Consider the following 18,673-nt stretch of genomic DNA (forward strand, 5'->3'; position numbering starts at 1 on the left):
GACGGCCATTAAGGGGGAGCCGGCTCTTTCTAATTTGCCATTAGCTCCCTTCCAAGACCACCCTTTGCCGCCCCCATTAATCCATTATCCCCTCCTCCCCTCGCTTTAAAAACCTCTCCATTCGAGGACTCGGTCATCCCCCACCCTCCTCTCTTTCTCCTACTTCCTCAGTTAACCTCCACCATCCTAATGGCTAAAAACCGAAAAAACTCTGCAACCAACGAGAACACCACTGCCAACACCACCACCACCACCAATAACAACAACAACAACAAAAATAACAATGGTGGGAAGATGAAGAGGACTAGAAGGAGTGTGCCAAGAGATTCTCCTCTGCAACGTAGCTCCGTTTACCGGGGAGTAACAAGGTTTAAGCATAATCTTTTTCTTTTCTTTTTTTTTTTTTTTTGGTCTCTCTCTTCTCTTTCAGAACAAAGTGTAGCCCAGCTTCTTTTCAGATTTCATCCATTCTATTTACTTCTTGGATTCATATTATTGATGTTCATGGGATAGGCATCGGTGGACGGGCAGATACGAGGCCCATCTGTGGGACAAGAACTGCTGGAATGAATCCCAGAACAAAAAGGGAAAACAAGGTTCTTGAATTCCTCCTCTTTATCCATTTTTTTTTTCATTGATATATTTACTACTGCATGAGTTATTTCATTTTCTAACTTCTTCCTTTTTTTTCTTGCATGTTTTGATGGATGGAACCTAACTGATATCAGTTTATCTTGGTAAGTCTGGTTCATGAATCTGGGTGCTGTTTTCCAATAATTTAAGGGGAGAAATGGAAACATAAACATATAATGGAAATTTTCTGAGGATTTTTATCATGTTTCTTATTCATTTGGCGTTTACGTTTCAGGGGCTTATGATGATGAGAAAGCAGCAGCCCATGCGTATGACCTGGCTGCATTGAAGTATTGGGGCTGTGACACCATACTAAACTTTTCGGTACCATTTAATTGATCTCAACTAATGCTATAATTTTTCTTGTCTTCTGCTTCTAATTATTGTATGATCTAATAACAGTTATCGACTTACGAAGAAGAGTTGAAAGAAATGGAGGGCCAGTCCAAGGAAGAATACATTGGATCCTTGAGGAGGTAAACCAACGATGCAATAGCTGGAAAATATGTATTCTTTTAAGTTTTAAAAATTTATATGTTTACCTCTCGGTTTAACAGGAAAAGCAGTGGGTTTTCAAGAGGAGTCTCGAAGTACAGAGGTGTGGCAAGGTAATAGTTACTACGTAAACATTTAAATAATTTACATCCAAAAATAACTCAATTATTAGTTTCCACAAAGAACCCAAGACTCTTTTTATCTCCACGGCTTCCCGTTTTTCTTAAAATTTCAAACGGATTTGTCGAGGTTTGTTGCAACAGTTTGAGATATTACCTTTATTATAGGAATGGTATACTCCACGACCTTTTTGTTTTTTGTTTTACCATCAAATCTTTATGGATATTCTATTAGGGAGAGATAAATATATTTAAACCATTATTTTTAATAATGCACCCTCTAAGCAGGGCTCTTTGAATCTCTGGACCTTTTGTTTTCTTATACAATTGGGTTTATTATTATCACAGGGCTCCGGATCAATATAATTATTTCTTTTTTTCAGCAAAGAGGTGGTCTTAAAAAACTTGGGAATTTAAAATTTAAGTCAATGTTCTATTTAAAGCTATTCCAAATTTTTAAAAAAATATTCTATCTAAAATGTTTGCAGGCACCATCACAATGGAAGATGGGAAGCTCGGATTGGCAGAGTGTTTGGAAACAAATACCTTTATCTCGGAACCTATGGTGATCTCTCTCTCTCTCTCTCTCCCAGTCCAAAAAGCTTAATTACAATCCAATAAATCCACGTTTAAATGCGGCTCTATTTCAGATGCTAAAAAAAAGTATTTAATTGTTTTCAGTTTTTATATAAACGATTCCTTTTGATTTATGGCTACATAGTTTTTGTCTTCCAGTTACTTGACTATTTGTGGACAAACTAAGTTCCACTAATCTTGTTAAGAAATTACCATGCACAACGGCCATATTGCCTTTGAAAGCAGTCATTTCCTTAATGTATGGCCTCTCCCATTCAATAATTTAATGCGGCGGTGCAATACAATACCATGTGGGGATGCCTCTGGGGGGCAGCTGAGCTAGGCCAACAAAGGAACCTATGAAACACGCAGTCTTTTGAAGCTCCTATTAGCAACCCTAGAAATGAAGCATTGATGTAGTGTTACATGAGAGGCTTCTGTTTCTTACATTCAAAATATACCATATATTTGTGTTGCAACGTGGTCCCTTAATTTGCCAGAAGTAATATTAACAAAAAAAAATCAAACTATTTACATGTGAAAAATATTAAAATATCATGCTAATTTGATATAGGGATCGTTATTTCAAACTTTCAATTGTGCATATCCTTGACAACAACTAGATTTTTCTATGAACACGGATCCTCTACAATGCACGCATGGCATCATAGAATATTGTACAACCATGGATAGTCTCATCAAACAAAAGAACCCATAAGCATATGTGGTCCGATGGCCATCCAAGGTTACAAATGTGCTGCACGGAGGATCCTCCATTGCCAATAATTAATTTGGCCGCAATGTTGGAGATAATTGTAGCTAAATGACAACCTCACCCTTTCCTTAAACAGTGGTGAAGTCGTGAAGAACGCATCCAAGTAACTTCCAATAAAAATTTCAAACCCAGCCCTTCTTCACGGATCCACAGGACATCAAGCTCAGCAAATGGTTGCTTGCCACATACCCAGACCGGGCAGTATCTTGTGGGGAAAAATGGGATCCAGTGGGTCGAGTAGCCGGCCCACCACCTTGGAATCTTATGTATTCTCCTTTCCCTCACCAAAGAGATACGGGTCATTAGCGGCACTTTGCTGTCAGCAAGAACGCAAGAAGCCCATAAAAACTGGTTGGTTGGCGGTAGGAGCCATTGACACCAACCTCCAACGCTCTGTACCGCCCTTTTTATGAGAGCCTACAACCGCCCACCAAAATTTTCCATAACTATTAAATTCTAGAGTTCAGACCCTCAACCATTTTTATGCATCCACAGCTCTCTCACTTAAAAAGGTTAGTAATAGCGCTACCAACTTTCATGCTAATATTACTTACATGTAGCAAAAAAAAAAAAAAAAAAAAAAAAACTATCCAAGATTAAAAATCCAACATCTTATATCTAGGGTTGTTATTAGGTAGAGTTGTTGCAATCCGAAGATAACTAATGTCTATCTATGTCTCCATCATGATCCACAGCGACACAAGAGGAGGCGGCAATAGCATATGACATGGCAGCGATCGAGTATCGTGGGCTCAATGCGGTAACCAACTTTGACCTCAGTCGCTACATTAAATGGCTGCGTCCAAATCATGATCATGATGGCTCTAATGCTAGTCCTAGCATTAATCCTCTACCCAACTCGACGTCAACTGATCGTAACTACGATGTTCCACAAAGTTTTCATCAACATCAACAACCAAGTGTTGCTGAGATCTCTCAATTCCCCCAGCAAAAATCCAGTGGTGTGGCGGCATCATCTGCGCTTGGGTTGTTGCTACAATCACCAAAGTTTAAGGAGATGTTGGAGAGAACATCAGCAGCTGGTGGCTCTTCTTCATCACCCAAATCTGAAAGCAAGCCATCTGGATGCAGCTTCCCGGATGACATACAGACATACTTTGAATGCCATGACAGTGGGAGCTACGCTGAGGGAGATGATGCCATCTTTGGGGAGCTGCACACGTTTACGTCCTCGATGTTGGAGTTCGAGCTCGACGTATAAAAGCTTTGAAGAATATGTCTCTAATTTCATTCGTCTTTATTGTTTCAGAAAGAAGCAACATTATAGTGCGCTCATTCATTCTTTAAAGAAAGATTAGGGTTGTCCTTTTTTTCCTCTTCCTTCTATTAATTTTGTGAATAGGAGGAAGAGAACGAGTGATGGAGGAGTTGCAGATTGCCAGGGATATGTTTGAGCTGATGATTGATTTATTTGTTTTTCAGCTATGTGGATTAAGATTCTTTGTCCCCCATACTCAAAATAATGACACATGGCAGCTATTGAGCTATTCCAACTTTCGCAATGCATCTGAATTAGTAACGTCTGTATTTTTTTTTACTCTCAACAAGTGTCCGGCAGATTAAGGTAGGATGGAACTTCAGGGAAAGTGCTATCTTTTGGACTTATGCCTTTTTTTTTTTTTTTCCCCGTCTGAAAGCTAAATCATCTCAATTAGTATACATCTCTTTTGATCAATGACGTCGCTGCAGGAATTACTTTACCTTGCTTGTGATGTTGTGATGTCATGGGCCAATGATATTTGTGGCTTCTTAGGGGCGAAATGGATGGCAGATTTATTGCTTGCTTAGAAATTATGGGATATCAATCTGAGGAAAAGGAGGAATTTATATATACATCCATCTGGAAGATGGTGTTATTTGACGGTCAATATTCGGTGGGTGGTTAGTTTCCAAGGCCTAGTTGGAACATTATCAGGACAGGAGACTTGGTTGAGAACTCTAACCATGCTTTGTTCTGTCCTGTTGCGAATAACGATTGTAATGGGTTGGCAGGGCTGGCCCTGGGGCAGGTCGAATTGGGCGACCGCCCCAGGCCCAGGCCCTGTATTGATATTCCAATAGGATGCAAGGATGACTTTCTATAATATTATAATAAAAAAATAATTACATAGGTTAATGATGGGTTTTATATGCTACTTAACGAATATATCTATAGAAAATTATTGCACATAAATTAATTTTTTTAATGATAATTAATGTTTAAAATATATTAATTTTTAATAGAAAAAATCTCATTATTTAGCCCCAGGTCTAAAAAATATCAGGACCGGCCCTGTGGGTTGGTCAGCCCTTATGGCATGATTAATCCAACGCCACAGCCTACTATGGTCATGAGGTCGAGGGCGGGGATATCCCCTGCAGTGCATGCATCAAACCGTAGGATGTAGTGCACCAGTGGATGCCATCCATCCCCTACAATACATATCATAGAGTGCTAATCCCCTGTGGTACACTTATGGAAGCCATTCGATGGACGGCTGCATGTAGCACGCATCACATGGCTCATGTTCTATAAGATCAAAAAAGAAAAGCTTTAAAAGTCCGAACTCTTACTATCGTGAACTATCGAAAAAGATCGTGCTTCTTTGATCGATCTGGAAAAAAGAACTGTATGACATAAAGGACTCCTCTAATAAGCCCCCACTCTTCTATCAAGTGGAAAAACTAGTGCAGTGGAAGACCTTCTGACCACCTTATATTATATATGATGCCTTATAGAATACATCTGATCAGTACCATAAGGTTTTTCACTTGACACAAGTTAGACCTTACCAAGTTTTATGACTGTTTTTTTAGCTTAAATTACGTTCTCATTAATCTAATTGGCTCTACCACAAGTGGCGACACTAGGAGTGCATTGGCTGGTTAATTTAGAATGCAAGGAATGAGCAAATTTTTCAAGGTAAGAGCTCATTACCCTCTGAACTATCTTATCTAGTAAATTGCCAATGTTTGTGGTTTTATAAGTGATGCAATATCAATGGAGAAAACCAATGCTTAACACTCCCACCTATTAAAGGAGAGGCTCCTAGTTCAGAACCAATAATTAATGCATAAGATCAGATAGGAGCGGTTTCCAGGGTTCTGCGAGTTTGATCTAATTTGACATCGAGCATGGCGTACGTCTAGCGAGGTATTTTAGTTCAAAGCAAGCATGTCATGTGTACGGCTAGCACTACCATTTGACATGGTTTATTTTTATTTGAATTTTGACGCAATTCTTTATTGTCCCAAGCTGATTGACGGTAGCTTAGCACCACTTCTAGGCCAAGTATAAGCTAAAATTATTGACCATATCTAGCTATGGAGGTCCTGCATCATGTCGATTGCATCAAAAATTACATTGTTGACAATTAAATTGCGTTGACAAAAATAAAATTCTAATAGAGTTGAACGATCTACTGAAATAGGCTGATGGCGAATGGGACCTCCCGAAGACATTTCCTTGGCCTTTAGGTCTTGAAGACAAACAGATGAAAATGCTTAATTGCATGGCGACAACTTGGGTCCCAATTTGTGCACCTTTTAGGAGTTCAATTGAACTTCTTGCTTGGATGATCCATAATCGGTCCTTTCATATGCATCTGAAATTGCATATATATATATATATATTTTTTTTGCCAGCGTAGCTACCGTACATCTTGCAAGGTTCAAAGGTTTAATAATATCAATATCACCTAATATATGTAATCTTTTAATAATTTTTATTTAAGGTTTTACTACAAAAATCCTTGCTAATAAAGCTTTATGTAGCCTGCAAAAATCGTAATTTATATATATACCTCTTGAATCATCCTCTAATTTTTTTTTTTAAATATAAAATAGTTCCATTATTCTTTTTCATTAATATTTTTTAAAAATAATATAAAAATGCAACTCTTTTTAATACAAAGTGAATATTAATTTTTCAAAGGTATTGATGTAAAAGAATAATAATATCAAATGATATTCAAAATGATTATTTCTTAAATTTGCGAACCAAGAACCTAATCGCAGGGTTTCCATGCAAAAATAGAATTGTTTGAAGGAATATATATAAATAATAATTTTCAAAGGGTATGTATATAATAAACCATTTTTACAAGAGCTGCATGTTAAAAATCTCTTTATTTATCAGTCATTATTTGCCTGGCCCACTCAGTTACTTGAAAATAAACTACATGCATTTGTTAAAATTGTTAGCTCTTATAATGGAAATCAATAAACAATAATGATAACAATGTAACATGACTACCTTATTCTTCACACAAAATTTTTAGGCTTTAAAAAAATAAGTTATTTTAAGTAACTGGATGGTAAAAATATATTTTCATAGTCAAGGGATAACAGATGGACTGGTGACTTCTATCCAAGTAATGCTCATGCAAGATGAGGCAACTTAACTGTTATAATGGTCATTATAGCATCATAATGGTCGTTATCCTAAACTATCATGGGGATTAGATTTCTTCCATTTAGTGCTGTACGAAATCCTATAATTGTAGCTCCTCGTCCTAAATTGAAAAATTTTTGAATAGACTTAGACTATCATATATACTATAGGTAAAGCTAATGGAGGCCACCAACTTAGCATCTAATCTATGCAGACAGCATCCCATGCTCCCTCAACTTTAGTTAGATTTCCATCCGATTTGAAAAAGATAATCGAAAATTTTTTTTAATTTCATCTTCATCAAAAACAAAATCCTCCCTCCCCCGTTAAAGGAAGAAAATATCCTATGTCCAGCCCTCCTTCTCTCAAGCCTCCTCCGATGCTAACTCCACTTTCCAAGGAAAGAATCATCACTACATCCTGAGATCGTTTTCTCCTCTTGATAAATATAAGACTTTCTTTTCCTCTCTATTTGATTTTTTTTTTTCTTTTTTTTTTTGATTGTCAAATCTAATTTTCACATCTGAAAAGTTTTCTAGATTTTTTCTAGCCAAACCATGATTTGGTCTGAAAATTGTTGTTTCTTTTTTTTTTTAATAAAGTTTGACAATTGTTTTATCCGTTGAACCTTTTATTTAGGGCAATATGATTTTCATTTGATGAAAAGGGAGGCTTGTAAAGAACTGGCTTTTATTGATTATTCGAATACTTACAAGAAGAGAGTTACAAGGAGATGAGATTAACTAGCATAAAGCTTACAACGAGATATCTAAAGAAGGACCAGGGGCAATGCAATGACTAATGATATGCTTGACTTTATTAGCATTCCAGAGTAATGGAGGGTAGGGAGCATTTTAACAAGATACTTCATTTCATTTAAGATGGTGAAAGGGCATGCTTTCTTTCAACAAATAAGCCTTTTGAATGGAGGAGATCAAAAGAAGAAAAGATAACACCGGAGGAGATCAGAGGAAAGAAGAGGGTGACACCAGAGGAGGCATTAGGAGGCAGAGTGGAGAGAGCGGAGGTTGGATGAAGTTGGCGAAGGAGGCTTTGGGGGGAGAGAAGAGGGTGGTGTCAGAGGAGGCCAGGGAAAAAGGATTGGATGGAGTCGGCTAGCAATGATTTTATTAAAATTTTATTTTTTATTCTAATTGGTGGATGAAAATTTAATTACAGTTAAAAAACGGATATTCTTTGTCAAAAAAATTAGTAGTTAGAACAGTTCTACAATATGTATCTTGCACCATCCAATAAAGAATTGTCATATCAATCTAAAAAATAAATTTTTTAATAAAATCAACAAAAATTGTTAGCTAGTGGCTAAAGTAAATTTTAATCAAACTTAGATAATGGCATCTTTTTTCAATAATGAATATTGTAATCAGATTTTTTTATTGGATGGTGTAGGATATACATAGTATAACCGTTCTAATCAACAATACCTCCCTTGGTCTATAATTTATGGAGTGCAACGGTGGACCTCACATATGTCGTAGCCAGATCCAATAGGACGCCGCCAACTTAGCTCCTGATCCATAAACCTTTAAAACAAACCCTAGAATGTGTTGCACTGCGCACCTCTCTCTTGCGGTTGGGGGAAGAAGAGGAAGCAAGACAAGGAGATGAGGGCGACGATGGGATCAGTAGCATCCTCGAAATGGGTATATGTCCCAAAGGCCGCCGCCATCCTTTCCTACTTCGCTGTCACTTAGACCGACGCTCATCGGGACGTCGCCACCAACCTCAAGCATGCCTCCGCGGCTTTCGACGGGCTCATTCGCTTCCCCCGAGAGGTCAGGGACAGCCGGCGGCGACCAAAGCACGGAAGCCGGGCGGAGGAGAAGGAGATGAGGAGGAAGAAGCGTGCCGGTAGTGACGGTGACCCCAACCCCAGGGAGGTGGAGGGAAGTTCTAGAAGAAGGCCCGAGAAGGAGATCAGAGGCATTCGGGCGGTAGAGGAGGACAAGGAGGTGATGGAGTATGGCGGTGACGGGAACCTAATGGAGGTAAAGGGGGACCATTGGGGTGGAGTCGGGAGAGGGGAGGATGGAAAGAGGAATAGTAAGAAGATGAGGGTAAATGACGAGAAGGAAAGGAGCGAGCTTGGGGAAGGAATGAGAAGATAATGGAGGTAGTGTTGGTGGATGTCTGGCCAGGACATCATTTTTCAGGATCTTTTCGATACCACGCGTCGCAGCAAAAAAAATGAAGAAAATAAAACAGAAACAATCAAATACATGGATCAGCCAAAAAAGAGTTCACCTCCACAGGGCATGCAAGCTTCACCATGAAAAAGAGAAAAAATTATAAGAGAAGATTACACCCTCAACCCTTGTACACCCAATCTCCCCCTCACAAGAAGCTCTCCCTCACAAAAGCTCTCTCTTTAGGAAGACCCCTCTGAACCCCTGAAGCGACCACTGTCTACTGTCCAACAGTCTACTGAAGCCTCCTACTCCTGCTCCTGTCAGTGCCTCACCTCTGCTCTCTCTGGATTCTCTGTCGAGGAAAACCGCATGCTCAACCTTCTGTTTCGTGAATAGGGCCTTATAAAGGCTTAAAACCCAGGTCATATCGGAAACACACTCCTGATGGGACCTGTGAAGATTCTCGGCCATCCGATAACACCTCAAATCAAAAATGGCCATTGGATTGCATCTGATCGCACACCGGTCTATGAAATAACCCATAGACCACGAGAAATGGAGGAGAAATATCGCCCGATCCACGATGGACTGCGAGAACCCGATGGGAAATGGGTGCTCGGTCCACACTCCTGTCCATGCACCGCTCGATCCACCGTGGATCGGGATACCCGCAGCCTGCTCCCCCACGCGTGTGCGTGGACCGCAAACACTGCCACACGAGGCCGTGCCTCCGCCAGCCTGTCGCCAACCCGCCGTCGGCCTCCGTCGCTCTGAATTTTGTGCCAACTTCAATCGAGCATATCTCGATCATCCGGATTTCATTTGAGGTGATCTTGAACTCGTTGGACTCCATTCGTCGTCACGGACCTCACTATGGGCTCAATGTGGATCGAATCTTAAGGTATCAAATCCTAACAATCTCCATCTCGACTCGATATTCAGTCTCATCCTAATTCTGAGAGATTCTGGATCTCCTCGTCCCCATGTCCTGGGGCAATCGCCTGCTGATCATGGATGGGCAAACATGGGAGTCGAGCCAGACCGCTCGATCCCATCTCCATCGTATACTATGCTCCTTCTGACCTGAGATCTGCTCGGGGTATCATCCTGTGGCAATAGAAATTTCACCTTGCGATATCGCCTCTCATCCTCCCGAGTCTCGCATCTCGTGCCCGATCCACCTCCACCTGGAGCTCCACCTCGCTCTGGGCTCCTCCTGGAGCTCCACCTCGCTCTGGGCTCCTCCTGGCTCCTAAAGCTCCACCTCGCACTGGGCTCTCCGCTAGGTAGTAATATCCTCTCATCTTCTTCTTCCTCTCCAGAACAATCCTATCACCGCATAGCACCTTCAGGATTCCTCCATCAGCTACTGTCCTGTAGGCTCTCGAATCCAGTCTACTCAGTGAGATAAGATTCTGTCTGAAATCGAGTATGTATCGAACCTCCCCCAATCTCTTTACTACACCATCTTGTGTCCTCCAGCTGACCGTCCCAATACCTCTGATCGCACAGCTCGATCCATCCGGCAGATAAAACAGTATCCTCACTGCTCTCCAAGAAGTCAAACTGCTCCTCTTTGCAACATACATGATAGGTACATGTAGAATCTAAAATCCATTGCTGGAAAGAAGTAGATACCTTATCGAATATCTCCAGGATATCATCCTCTAAATCGTTACTGGCCATCGTCGCAGTATCCCTCGTCCGATCCCTGAGTTGAGAGCAATCTCTGGCTAGATGTCCTAGCTTATCACACCGGTAACATCTGATCTTGCTCAAGTGCCTCGTCCTGGACTTGGACCATCCTCGTCGCGATCTTCTGTCGCTCCGTCTACTGCCTCCTGCTCCTCCAAAAACCACCAAAGTTGAGCTATCGCCACCTGAGCTCGAAGCTGGGTTCTCCCTCCTAAGAATCTTATTCTGGAGAATCACCGCAGTGATCTCGTCCATCTTGATGGTGCTCTTCCTACTAGAAGAACAGTCATCAAGGACTCGTACGAAGAGGGAAGCAATGTTAGCAAGACCAGCACCCTAATCTTCTCCTCAATTTTCTCACCAACACTGAGGAGGTTGGTGAGGATCTTTTGGAAGTGGCTGAGATACTCTTGCACGCTCTATCCCTCAGTCATCCGCAGTTGATAAAACTGCATCTAGAGGAAAAGGATGTTGGTGAGAGACTTGCCATATACAACTCTTCGAGCTTTGACCACAGTACCGTTGAAAAAGTCTCGCCAAGTACATGGATCACCACCTCATCTATAAGGTACATACGGATGGTACTCACTGCCTGCATCTGAAACTGCCTCCAATCCTGCACCTCCATGGTGGTCAATTTCTCCTCGCGTAAGAGAGCATTGATCAATCCTTGGTGGATGAGCACGTCCTTCACCCTTGCCTATCACAAAAAGAAATTGCTCTTTCCATCAAATTTGTTGATCTCTATCTTGATTAATCATGTCTTCTCTATCTTCAATCTTACTCACCACCACTGCAATCTGCATTCTGATACCGTCTCGCTCTGATATCACTTGTTGGTGAATATCTGGTCAGGACACCACCTCGCAGGACCTTTTCGATATCGCGCATCAGAGCAGAAAAAAGAAAAAAATAAAACAGAAACAATCAAATACGTGGATCAGCCAAAAAAGGGCTCGCTTTCACGGGGCATGCAAGTTTTACTATGAAAAAGAGAAAAAATTATAAAAGGAGATCACACCCTCAACCCTTGTACACCCAATCTCTCCCTCACAAAAGTTCTCTCTTTAGGAAGATCCCCCTGAACCCCTGAAGCAACCGTTGTCCACTATCCAATAGTTTGCTAAAGCCCCCTGCTCCTGCTCCTGTCGGTGCCTCGCCTCTGCTCTCTCTGGATTCTCTGTCGAGGAAAACCGTGCACTCAACTTTCTGTTCCATGAACAGGGCCTTATAAAGGCTTAAAACCTAGGCCATATCAGAAACACACTCCTGATGGGACCTGTGAAGATTCTCGACCATCCAATTGTGCCTCAGATCGAAAATGGCCATTGGATTGCATCCGATCGCACCAAATCACGTCGTCTATTCTCCCATGGATGGCTCACAGCCGTCCGATCGCGACCGCAAACTCCCTAAGCTACCCGATCGCGCATCGGTCCATGGAATAACCCTAGACTGTGGAAAATGGAGGAGAAACGTCGCCCGATCCACGGTGGACCGTGAGAACCCGATGGAAAACGGGCGCCTGATCCACGTGCCCGTCCATGCACCGCCCGGTCCACCATAGATTGGGATACCCACAGCCTGCTCCCACACACGCGCGTGTGGGCCTAGGCTATGTCCGCACGTGCTCCTAGGCCTAGGCCGTGCCTGCGTGTGTGCGCCCAAGCCTAGGCCGCGCTCTCGCAACTGTGCCACCATGCCTCCACCGGCCCATCATCGGCTCGTCGCCAGCACCGCCGGCCTCCGCCACTCTGGATTTTGTGCCAACTTCAATCGAGCGTATCTCGATCATCCGGATTTCGTTTGAGGTGATCTGGACTCGTTGGACTCTGTTCATCATCACGGACCTCACTGTGAGCTCAATGTGGACCATATCTCAAGACGTCAAATCCTAATAGGTTGAAGGAGAGAGGAGGAAAGAGGAGAAGGGAGATGGGTGAGGAGAGAAGGGATGGTGGTAGAAAGGAGAGGAGGAATTCAGATGATGATGAAGAAGACGAAGGGGAAGGGCTGGATGATCAGAGCGAGCGGCATAAGAAAAAGGAAGAAGAGGAAAACCAGAACGGAGGAGTAGGGATCAAAAGGATTTTTTTTTTTTTTTTAAAAATTATGGAAGTGGTTCCATTGAAAAAAAGGAGGTCACCTTTTGTTATTCTTATTTTTAAAACTAATGAATTATCTTTAAGCTGCTTAATAGCTACATTATCTTTAAGCTGCATTTTTATATGAATTATTTAGTTTTGACTGAAATAAAGCAGGGAACTGCCGGAGAACATACTTTTATGAAGGATTTGTGTGGAGGCTAGACTGTGGCAGGTTACATTGCACGGTAAGGATTTCTTTCATTAGAACTATGAAATGATTTTGTTTGTAAATAGCAAATGTTAATGTGCAATCCACCTTGATCCAGAGAAGTATTGGTATTTGAAATACATTTCTGTTGGTAGACCCTGATTTACATTGCACAGGTTCAGGGCACATCATTTGATTGTCCATCCTGTTGTCCTTGATTCCACCCTTTTGCTTCCATTAGTGGAATCATTTCTAAACCTGTCATTGTTTTACCACATATTCATGTAATATTGTTCTACCTCCTCACCTATTTTCTCAGGCACCGTCTCTTTTGAACGAACTTGTGTCATGATTCTTTCTAGAGGCATAACTTCATTAGATCTCACACATGATCAGAAAATGGTTATTTGTAAGCCGTCTCAGTTCTGCCTGTAGCTGTCATCTTTTGCCTCCTAGCGTAATTTATGTGGAAGTTGCCAGCTATACTGCTGCTCTTTTGGTGGTTGTAGTTGAGATTTGGATTCATACCCTTCTTTTTCTTGCTGTTAAGGTCAAATGACTCAGAAAAGAACGAAGTTGGTTTCAGGTTTCTTTGGGTTGGGCAACTGTGCTTGCAATTGTTCATTATCAGAAGTTTTCTATACACTTAATTCTTCTGATGATACTCTTGGGTACATTCCTTAGTCATTTCTGTTGATTGTTTTTTTCTTCTCATTGCAATACGCTTTTTTCAAGCCTAACTTTCCACCTACGTCAAGCTGAATGATTAATGAATGAAGATATGCGTTTAGCATGTTGTGTGACCACAGCCAATTGGTGTGAGTTGAGAAAACAGTGTATGGGATGCCAATAATAATAATTTATGGCCTAGAATGTTGGTAGTTGAATGGTCTGAGACTCGTTAACTCCTAGAAAATTGTATAGTAGATCATAGATGTTCTTAAGACGAAAAGCAGTAGAGCTATAGTCAAATGTATAGAGGGAAATCATGGAAGAGCATTGAGATGTTTGAGTCAAACATGTATTAAACTGCATGCCTGCCGCCTGTGCAAACCATGTGTTGAACAAAAATGTGGATATTGTTTAATAATCCAACAAGCCTCATCCAGTTGTGTTCAGCTTTGTGAAATCTGTAGTGATTTGTCATGGATGAGCTACAACCATGGTCGACCCATACTTATTGAAAACCTTCATCACATATTACATTTACTTAATTTCTTAGGTTGTTAGTCCTTTTTCCCCAACCTCCTCTCAGATACTTGGACACAATGCATTAAAAAGCTGGTATTTTCTGAATAAAATGAGTATGCTTACATCGCAGTGTAACAGGCAGTAAATTGATTTTGATTGTTCTTGTGCTTTATGAACGGAATCAAGCAATTAAGGACTCAGTACCGAAGGTAAAGTCTTGATATATACTTTCTGGGCTCTGTGGCAAAGTGATATATGATTAGAAATGCCAAGAGATGCAAACGACAGTGCCACTGACTCAAAGAATTACCGGTCAGTTAGCATATATAATTCTCCACAATTATATTCTTTCCAAGTTACTTAAAAAATCTAATGTCTGGGTTTGTTGATGCATTTTCGTAATTTATCCATGATCTTAAATGGATCTTACTGTCATGTTAGGACTTCATCAGTAGACTGGGCAATAGATATGCTTAGCACCCGTATTTTTGAAGGAAAAGTAATTGGACTCTCCTGTTCCACTATTTACATTTTGTACTGCTTTCTGAGATTTGGCAACAAAAGTTTGAGTTGATCATTAAAAGCATTTAGAGGATAATTGATTGAGTTGCCAAATTATCAAGGCCTTCAAATTTAAGCCCCTTTTTTGCAAGCAAATCTAAACCTTTCAATAGTAAAAATTGCTAGTACTTCCCCACTCTACATCAAAAATGGGCACAATTAGCTGGAAGCCCTTCATGCAGCATTGTGCGAGAAGAATTATTGATGGAGTTGACTGATGCAAAAGCTTTTGAGGGAGCTGTTAATCAGCAAGAATGTCCAAGGGAATTGTCTTTTGTTTATTATTGATAATGATGGGTATTCTGCTCACCTCATGAACTCAAAGCCTGTGACGGTAGGAGAAATGATGGTTAATCGTTGATTATACCTTGTTAAACACCAAGCAATAGTTTCTTCGTTGAGAAGTTGGAACATGTTTGAAATTTGCGAAGGGCCTACAAGCAATTTATTGTGTTGAAGAAAAGTACCAATCTGGTGATTTAAGGAAAGTGCTAGTTTTATTCTGGAAAAATAGTGAGAAATATTTATGAGGATTCTGGATAAATAGTGAGAAATATTTATGACTCTTTTGAACTATAAGGCTGCGTTTCATTTATGATAAGAAAAGCAGAAATAATAAGAGTTATATGTATGAAAGTCGTTATGTATATCAATTTTTATTTTGCTTCATTTTTTAATAGCAAAAAGTACCTTCTTGGAATAACATTTGAATGATAACTTTTACGTCGTAAAAACAATAAAAAAAAAAAAAAAGGTCATAAAAGATGCCTTCATGCAACTTTATTTGGGAATAGTTATGCATGTTATCAGCAAGTTTGATCAGCATAAATATTCTTTAGTCATGCCTCCTTCCTCAATGCTGTTTGGCAGGTATTTATGCCTGAACTCACAAATTAGCAGGCTGCCATTTTCTCTCAGGTCTGGCTTGAATTGGTTCAAAACAACTAGAGAAAAGAGATTACAATGTGTGCTGTTTATTGTTTGGAAACCACATTTTGTATCGTGAACATATCAGCTATAAAGCTAGGAAAGATGAGCCATAGATCAATGGCACCTGTATCACTTGGTTATCCAAAAAAGACAAGACAAAACAAAAACTGCTTAGGAATTTATTAGGAAATCCACGATCTCTGTCCCCCTTCCCTGAGGTACGAAAATGATAACAAGTATTGTTACGATTGACCTACGAACGTTTCAACTGCAGCTTGACAGTCGTTGAATTAGTTTTTCTTACCTGGCTACAATTTGCATACATGAACTCCCCAAGGCATGATGAAAAAAATAGAGAAATAGAAAAGGAAAAATCTATGTTAATGACAAACTAATCAACGCGAAAACTTGTCTGAGGTTGGTTAACCGATATGAAGAAAAAATCTATTTTAATTATGAACTAATAAAGCTTACCACTTGCTGGGGTTGGTTAACCAATATACGACTCACAACCTATTATTTGAGTTGGCTTGGGCAGATAGGAACCGACTGCCACCACAAGTTGATCTGCCAACCGCATACAATTGATTTATATAATTACACATCCTTAAAACATTAAACTATTTAAATCCTTCAACGTACTGTATAAGAGTAGCTTAGTTTTTTAATTCTTAAATCGCAAAGACTATCCTAATCATATTACTTCATTCAATATTAAAATAAAAAGTGACACAAAAAAAATTCTAATAATGCTCGACTTTGGGATGGAAGGTGCCGATATTTCTCTGATTGCATCATCATACGAGTCTCACATCATTCAAAGGTCCAAATTCATAATAGTTTGTTTGTTATAGTGGATGTGTAAAGAGTATTTAGATAAAAGTATGATATAAGGCATAAATCTTAAATAACTCATTAAAAGAATTTATATTTGTGAAAATTTAAAACTTTGTTTACATTGAAAATGTAGAAGAGCAAAATAAAAAACATATTGTAGCAAATAAATCTTGGAAGACTTTCATAAAAAGATATATTGGTGTGTAACCCATGCTATCTTAATAACTAAGTCATAGATATTTCGAGGATTCAAAATCATAATAGTTTGTTGCTTATCACAAAACTTAAACATTTAGGCCATGTTTGGATGATGGAGTTCAGAATCTCATAGGATTTGTGGGTTACGCTAGTACAATCATCAAAAACATGAAATTATAGGTTGGGCTAGGCCTGTACGGCTATCCTACTCCTAGACTATATTTTGAGTGGTTGTCCCGAATCCCATAAGGAAAAAAAAAATCTTTGTGCACTGCATGCGGTATAATAAATTCGACGTGGAGCACACCACCCAATTATCTTAAAATACGTAGTGTACTTTACGATGGGACATACATTTAACGCCATCTAGCTTTTTCTTCCTTTAATTTTTGGTGATGAAAATATCATTTCCTCTATACAATAAAGAAGGAATAATATTATTACTTTCTAATACCTTGTATGACTTTCCGTAAATATATATGACGTCCTGAACTATATATATAACTTCTTGTATATTTATGACATCCTAAATAATATATATGACTTTCTGATGTCTTGTATGATTTTCTATAAATATATATAATATTCTAAATAATATATATAACATCCTGTGAATATATATGATTTTCTATGGGTATATATGACATCCCAAACAATATATATAACTTCCTGTGAATATATATAACATCCTGAACAATATATATGGCTTCGTAATGCCTTATATGATTTTCTGTAAATATATATGACATCCCAAATAATATATATGACTTCTTGTGAATATATATGACGTCCTGAACAACATATATAACTTTTTGATGTCATATAAGGTGTTACGAAGTCATATATATTGTTCAGGACGTCATATATATATTCATAGAAAGTCATATATATTGTTCAAGATGTCATATCTACTCACACGAAGTCATATAATGTGTTAGAAAGCCATATATGTTATTCAAGACATCATATATATTCACAAGAAGTCATATATATTGTTCGGGATATCATATATACTCACAAGAAGTCATATAAGGCATTGGGAAGCCATATATGTTGTTCAGGATGTTATATACATTCACAGGATGTCATACATATTGTTCGGGATATCATATATACTCATAGGAAGCCATATAATACATTAGGAAGCCGTATATGTTATTTAAGATATCATATATATTGTTCAGGATATCATATATATTCATACGAAGTCATACAAGACATCAAAAAGATATATATATATATATATTATTCAAGATGTTATAAATATACAAAAAGTCATATATAAGACTCAGGACGTCATATATAGTCACGGAAAGTCATACAATGCATTAGGAAGTAATAATACTATTCCTTCTTTGTTGTATAGAGGAAAGGATATTTTCGTCGTTGAAAATTAGGAAAAGTAAAAAGCTGAGCGGCATTTAATGTCCGTCCCATCTAAATGTACTACATCCTCCAATATTATTGGATGGTGCGCCACTATTGCACCATACGTGATACACAAAGAATTACTCAAAAAATAATTTGCTGAGATTATTTTTGTCTCCTTATAAGATTCGGGCCAATCCACTCAAAATATAGTTCAGGATAGTTACAAACACAAGCCTAGCCTAAGCTATCATCTAATATTTACGATGGTGAGGCTATGAATCCAATAAAATTTTGGGTTCAATCATCCAAATAAACTATTATTTAGATAAAAATATAATATAGTATAGAAATCTTGAATAATTTTATGAGAATCCATATTGGTGTAATTGGAAAAAAAATGATGGCAATTTTTTTTAAAAAAAATGTCAAGCTAATGAGTGTTGGAAAAGTTTCA

General features: G+C 39.1%; 1 protein-coding gene and 1 pseudogene across 1 annotated transcript; both read left to right on the plus strand.

Moving 5' to 3' along the window:
* LOC105039548 (AP2-like ethylene-responsive transcription factor At1g79700) lies at positions 1 to 4,114 on the plus strand. The gene is made up of 8 exons (XM_010915734.4): positions 1 to 368; positions 514 to 596; positions 729 to 737; positions 869 to 957; positions 1,036 to 1,109; positions 1,191 to 1,241; positions 1,736 to 1,812; positions 3,294 to 4,114. The coding sequence occupies exons 1-8, from the start codon at positions 190 to 192 to the stop codon at positions 3,818 to 3,820; spliced, it is 1,089 nt and encodes a 362-aa protein (XP_010914036.1). The 5' UTR covers positions 1 to 189; the 3' UTR covers positions 3,821 to 4,114.
* A 4,502-nt stretch (positions 4,115 to 8,616) lies between these two features.
* On the plus strand, positions 8,617 to 12,913 carry LOC105039549 (uncharacterized; annotated as a pseudogene).
* Positions 12,914 to 18,673: the final 5,760 nt, after the last annotated feature.

Source organism: Elaeis guineensis, chromosome 1 (assembly GCF_000442705.2).
Source record: "Elaeis guineensis isolate ETL-2024a chromosome 1, EG11, whole genome shotgun sequence".
NCBI lineage: Eukaryota > Viridiplantae > Streptophyta > Magnoliopsida > Arecales > Arecaceae > Elaeis > Elaeis guineensis.

What these genes read in the sequence shown, in the direction of transcription:
- LOC105039548 (XM_010915734.4), top strand. Translation starts at nt 190, where the DNA reads ATGGCTAAAAACCGAAAAAACTCTGCAACCAACGAGAACACCACTGCC. An exon ending in GTTTACCGGGGAGTAACAAG is followed by an intron (nt 369 to 513) that starts GTTTAAGCATAA and finishes TTCATGGGATAG; the next exon opens with GCATCGGTGGACGGGCAGAT. An exon ending in ACACCATACTAAACTTTTCG is followed by an intron (nt 958 to 1,035) that starts GTACCATTTAAT and finishes ATCTAATAACAG; the next exon opens with TTATCGACTTACGAAGAAGA.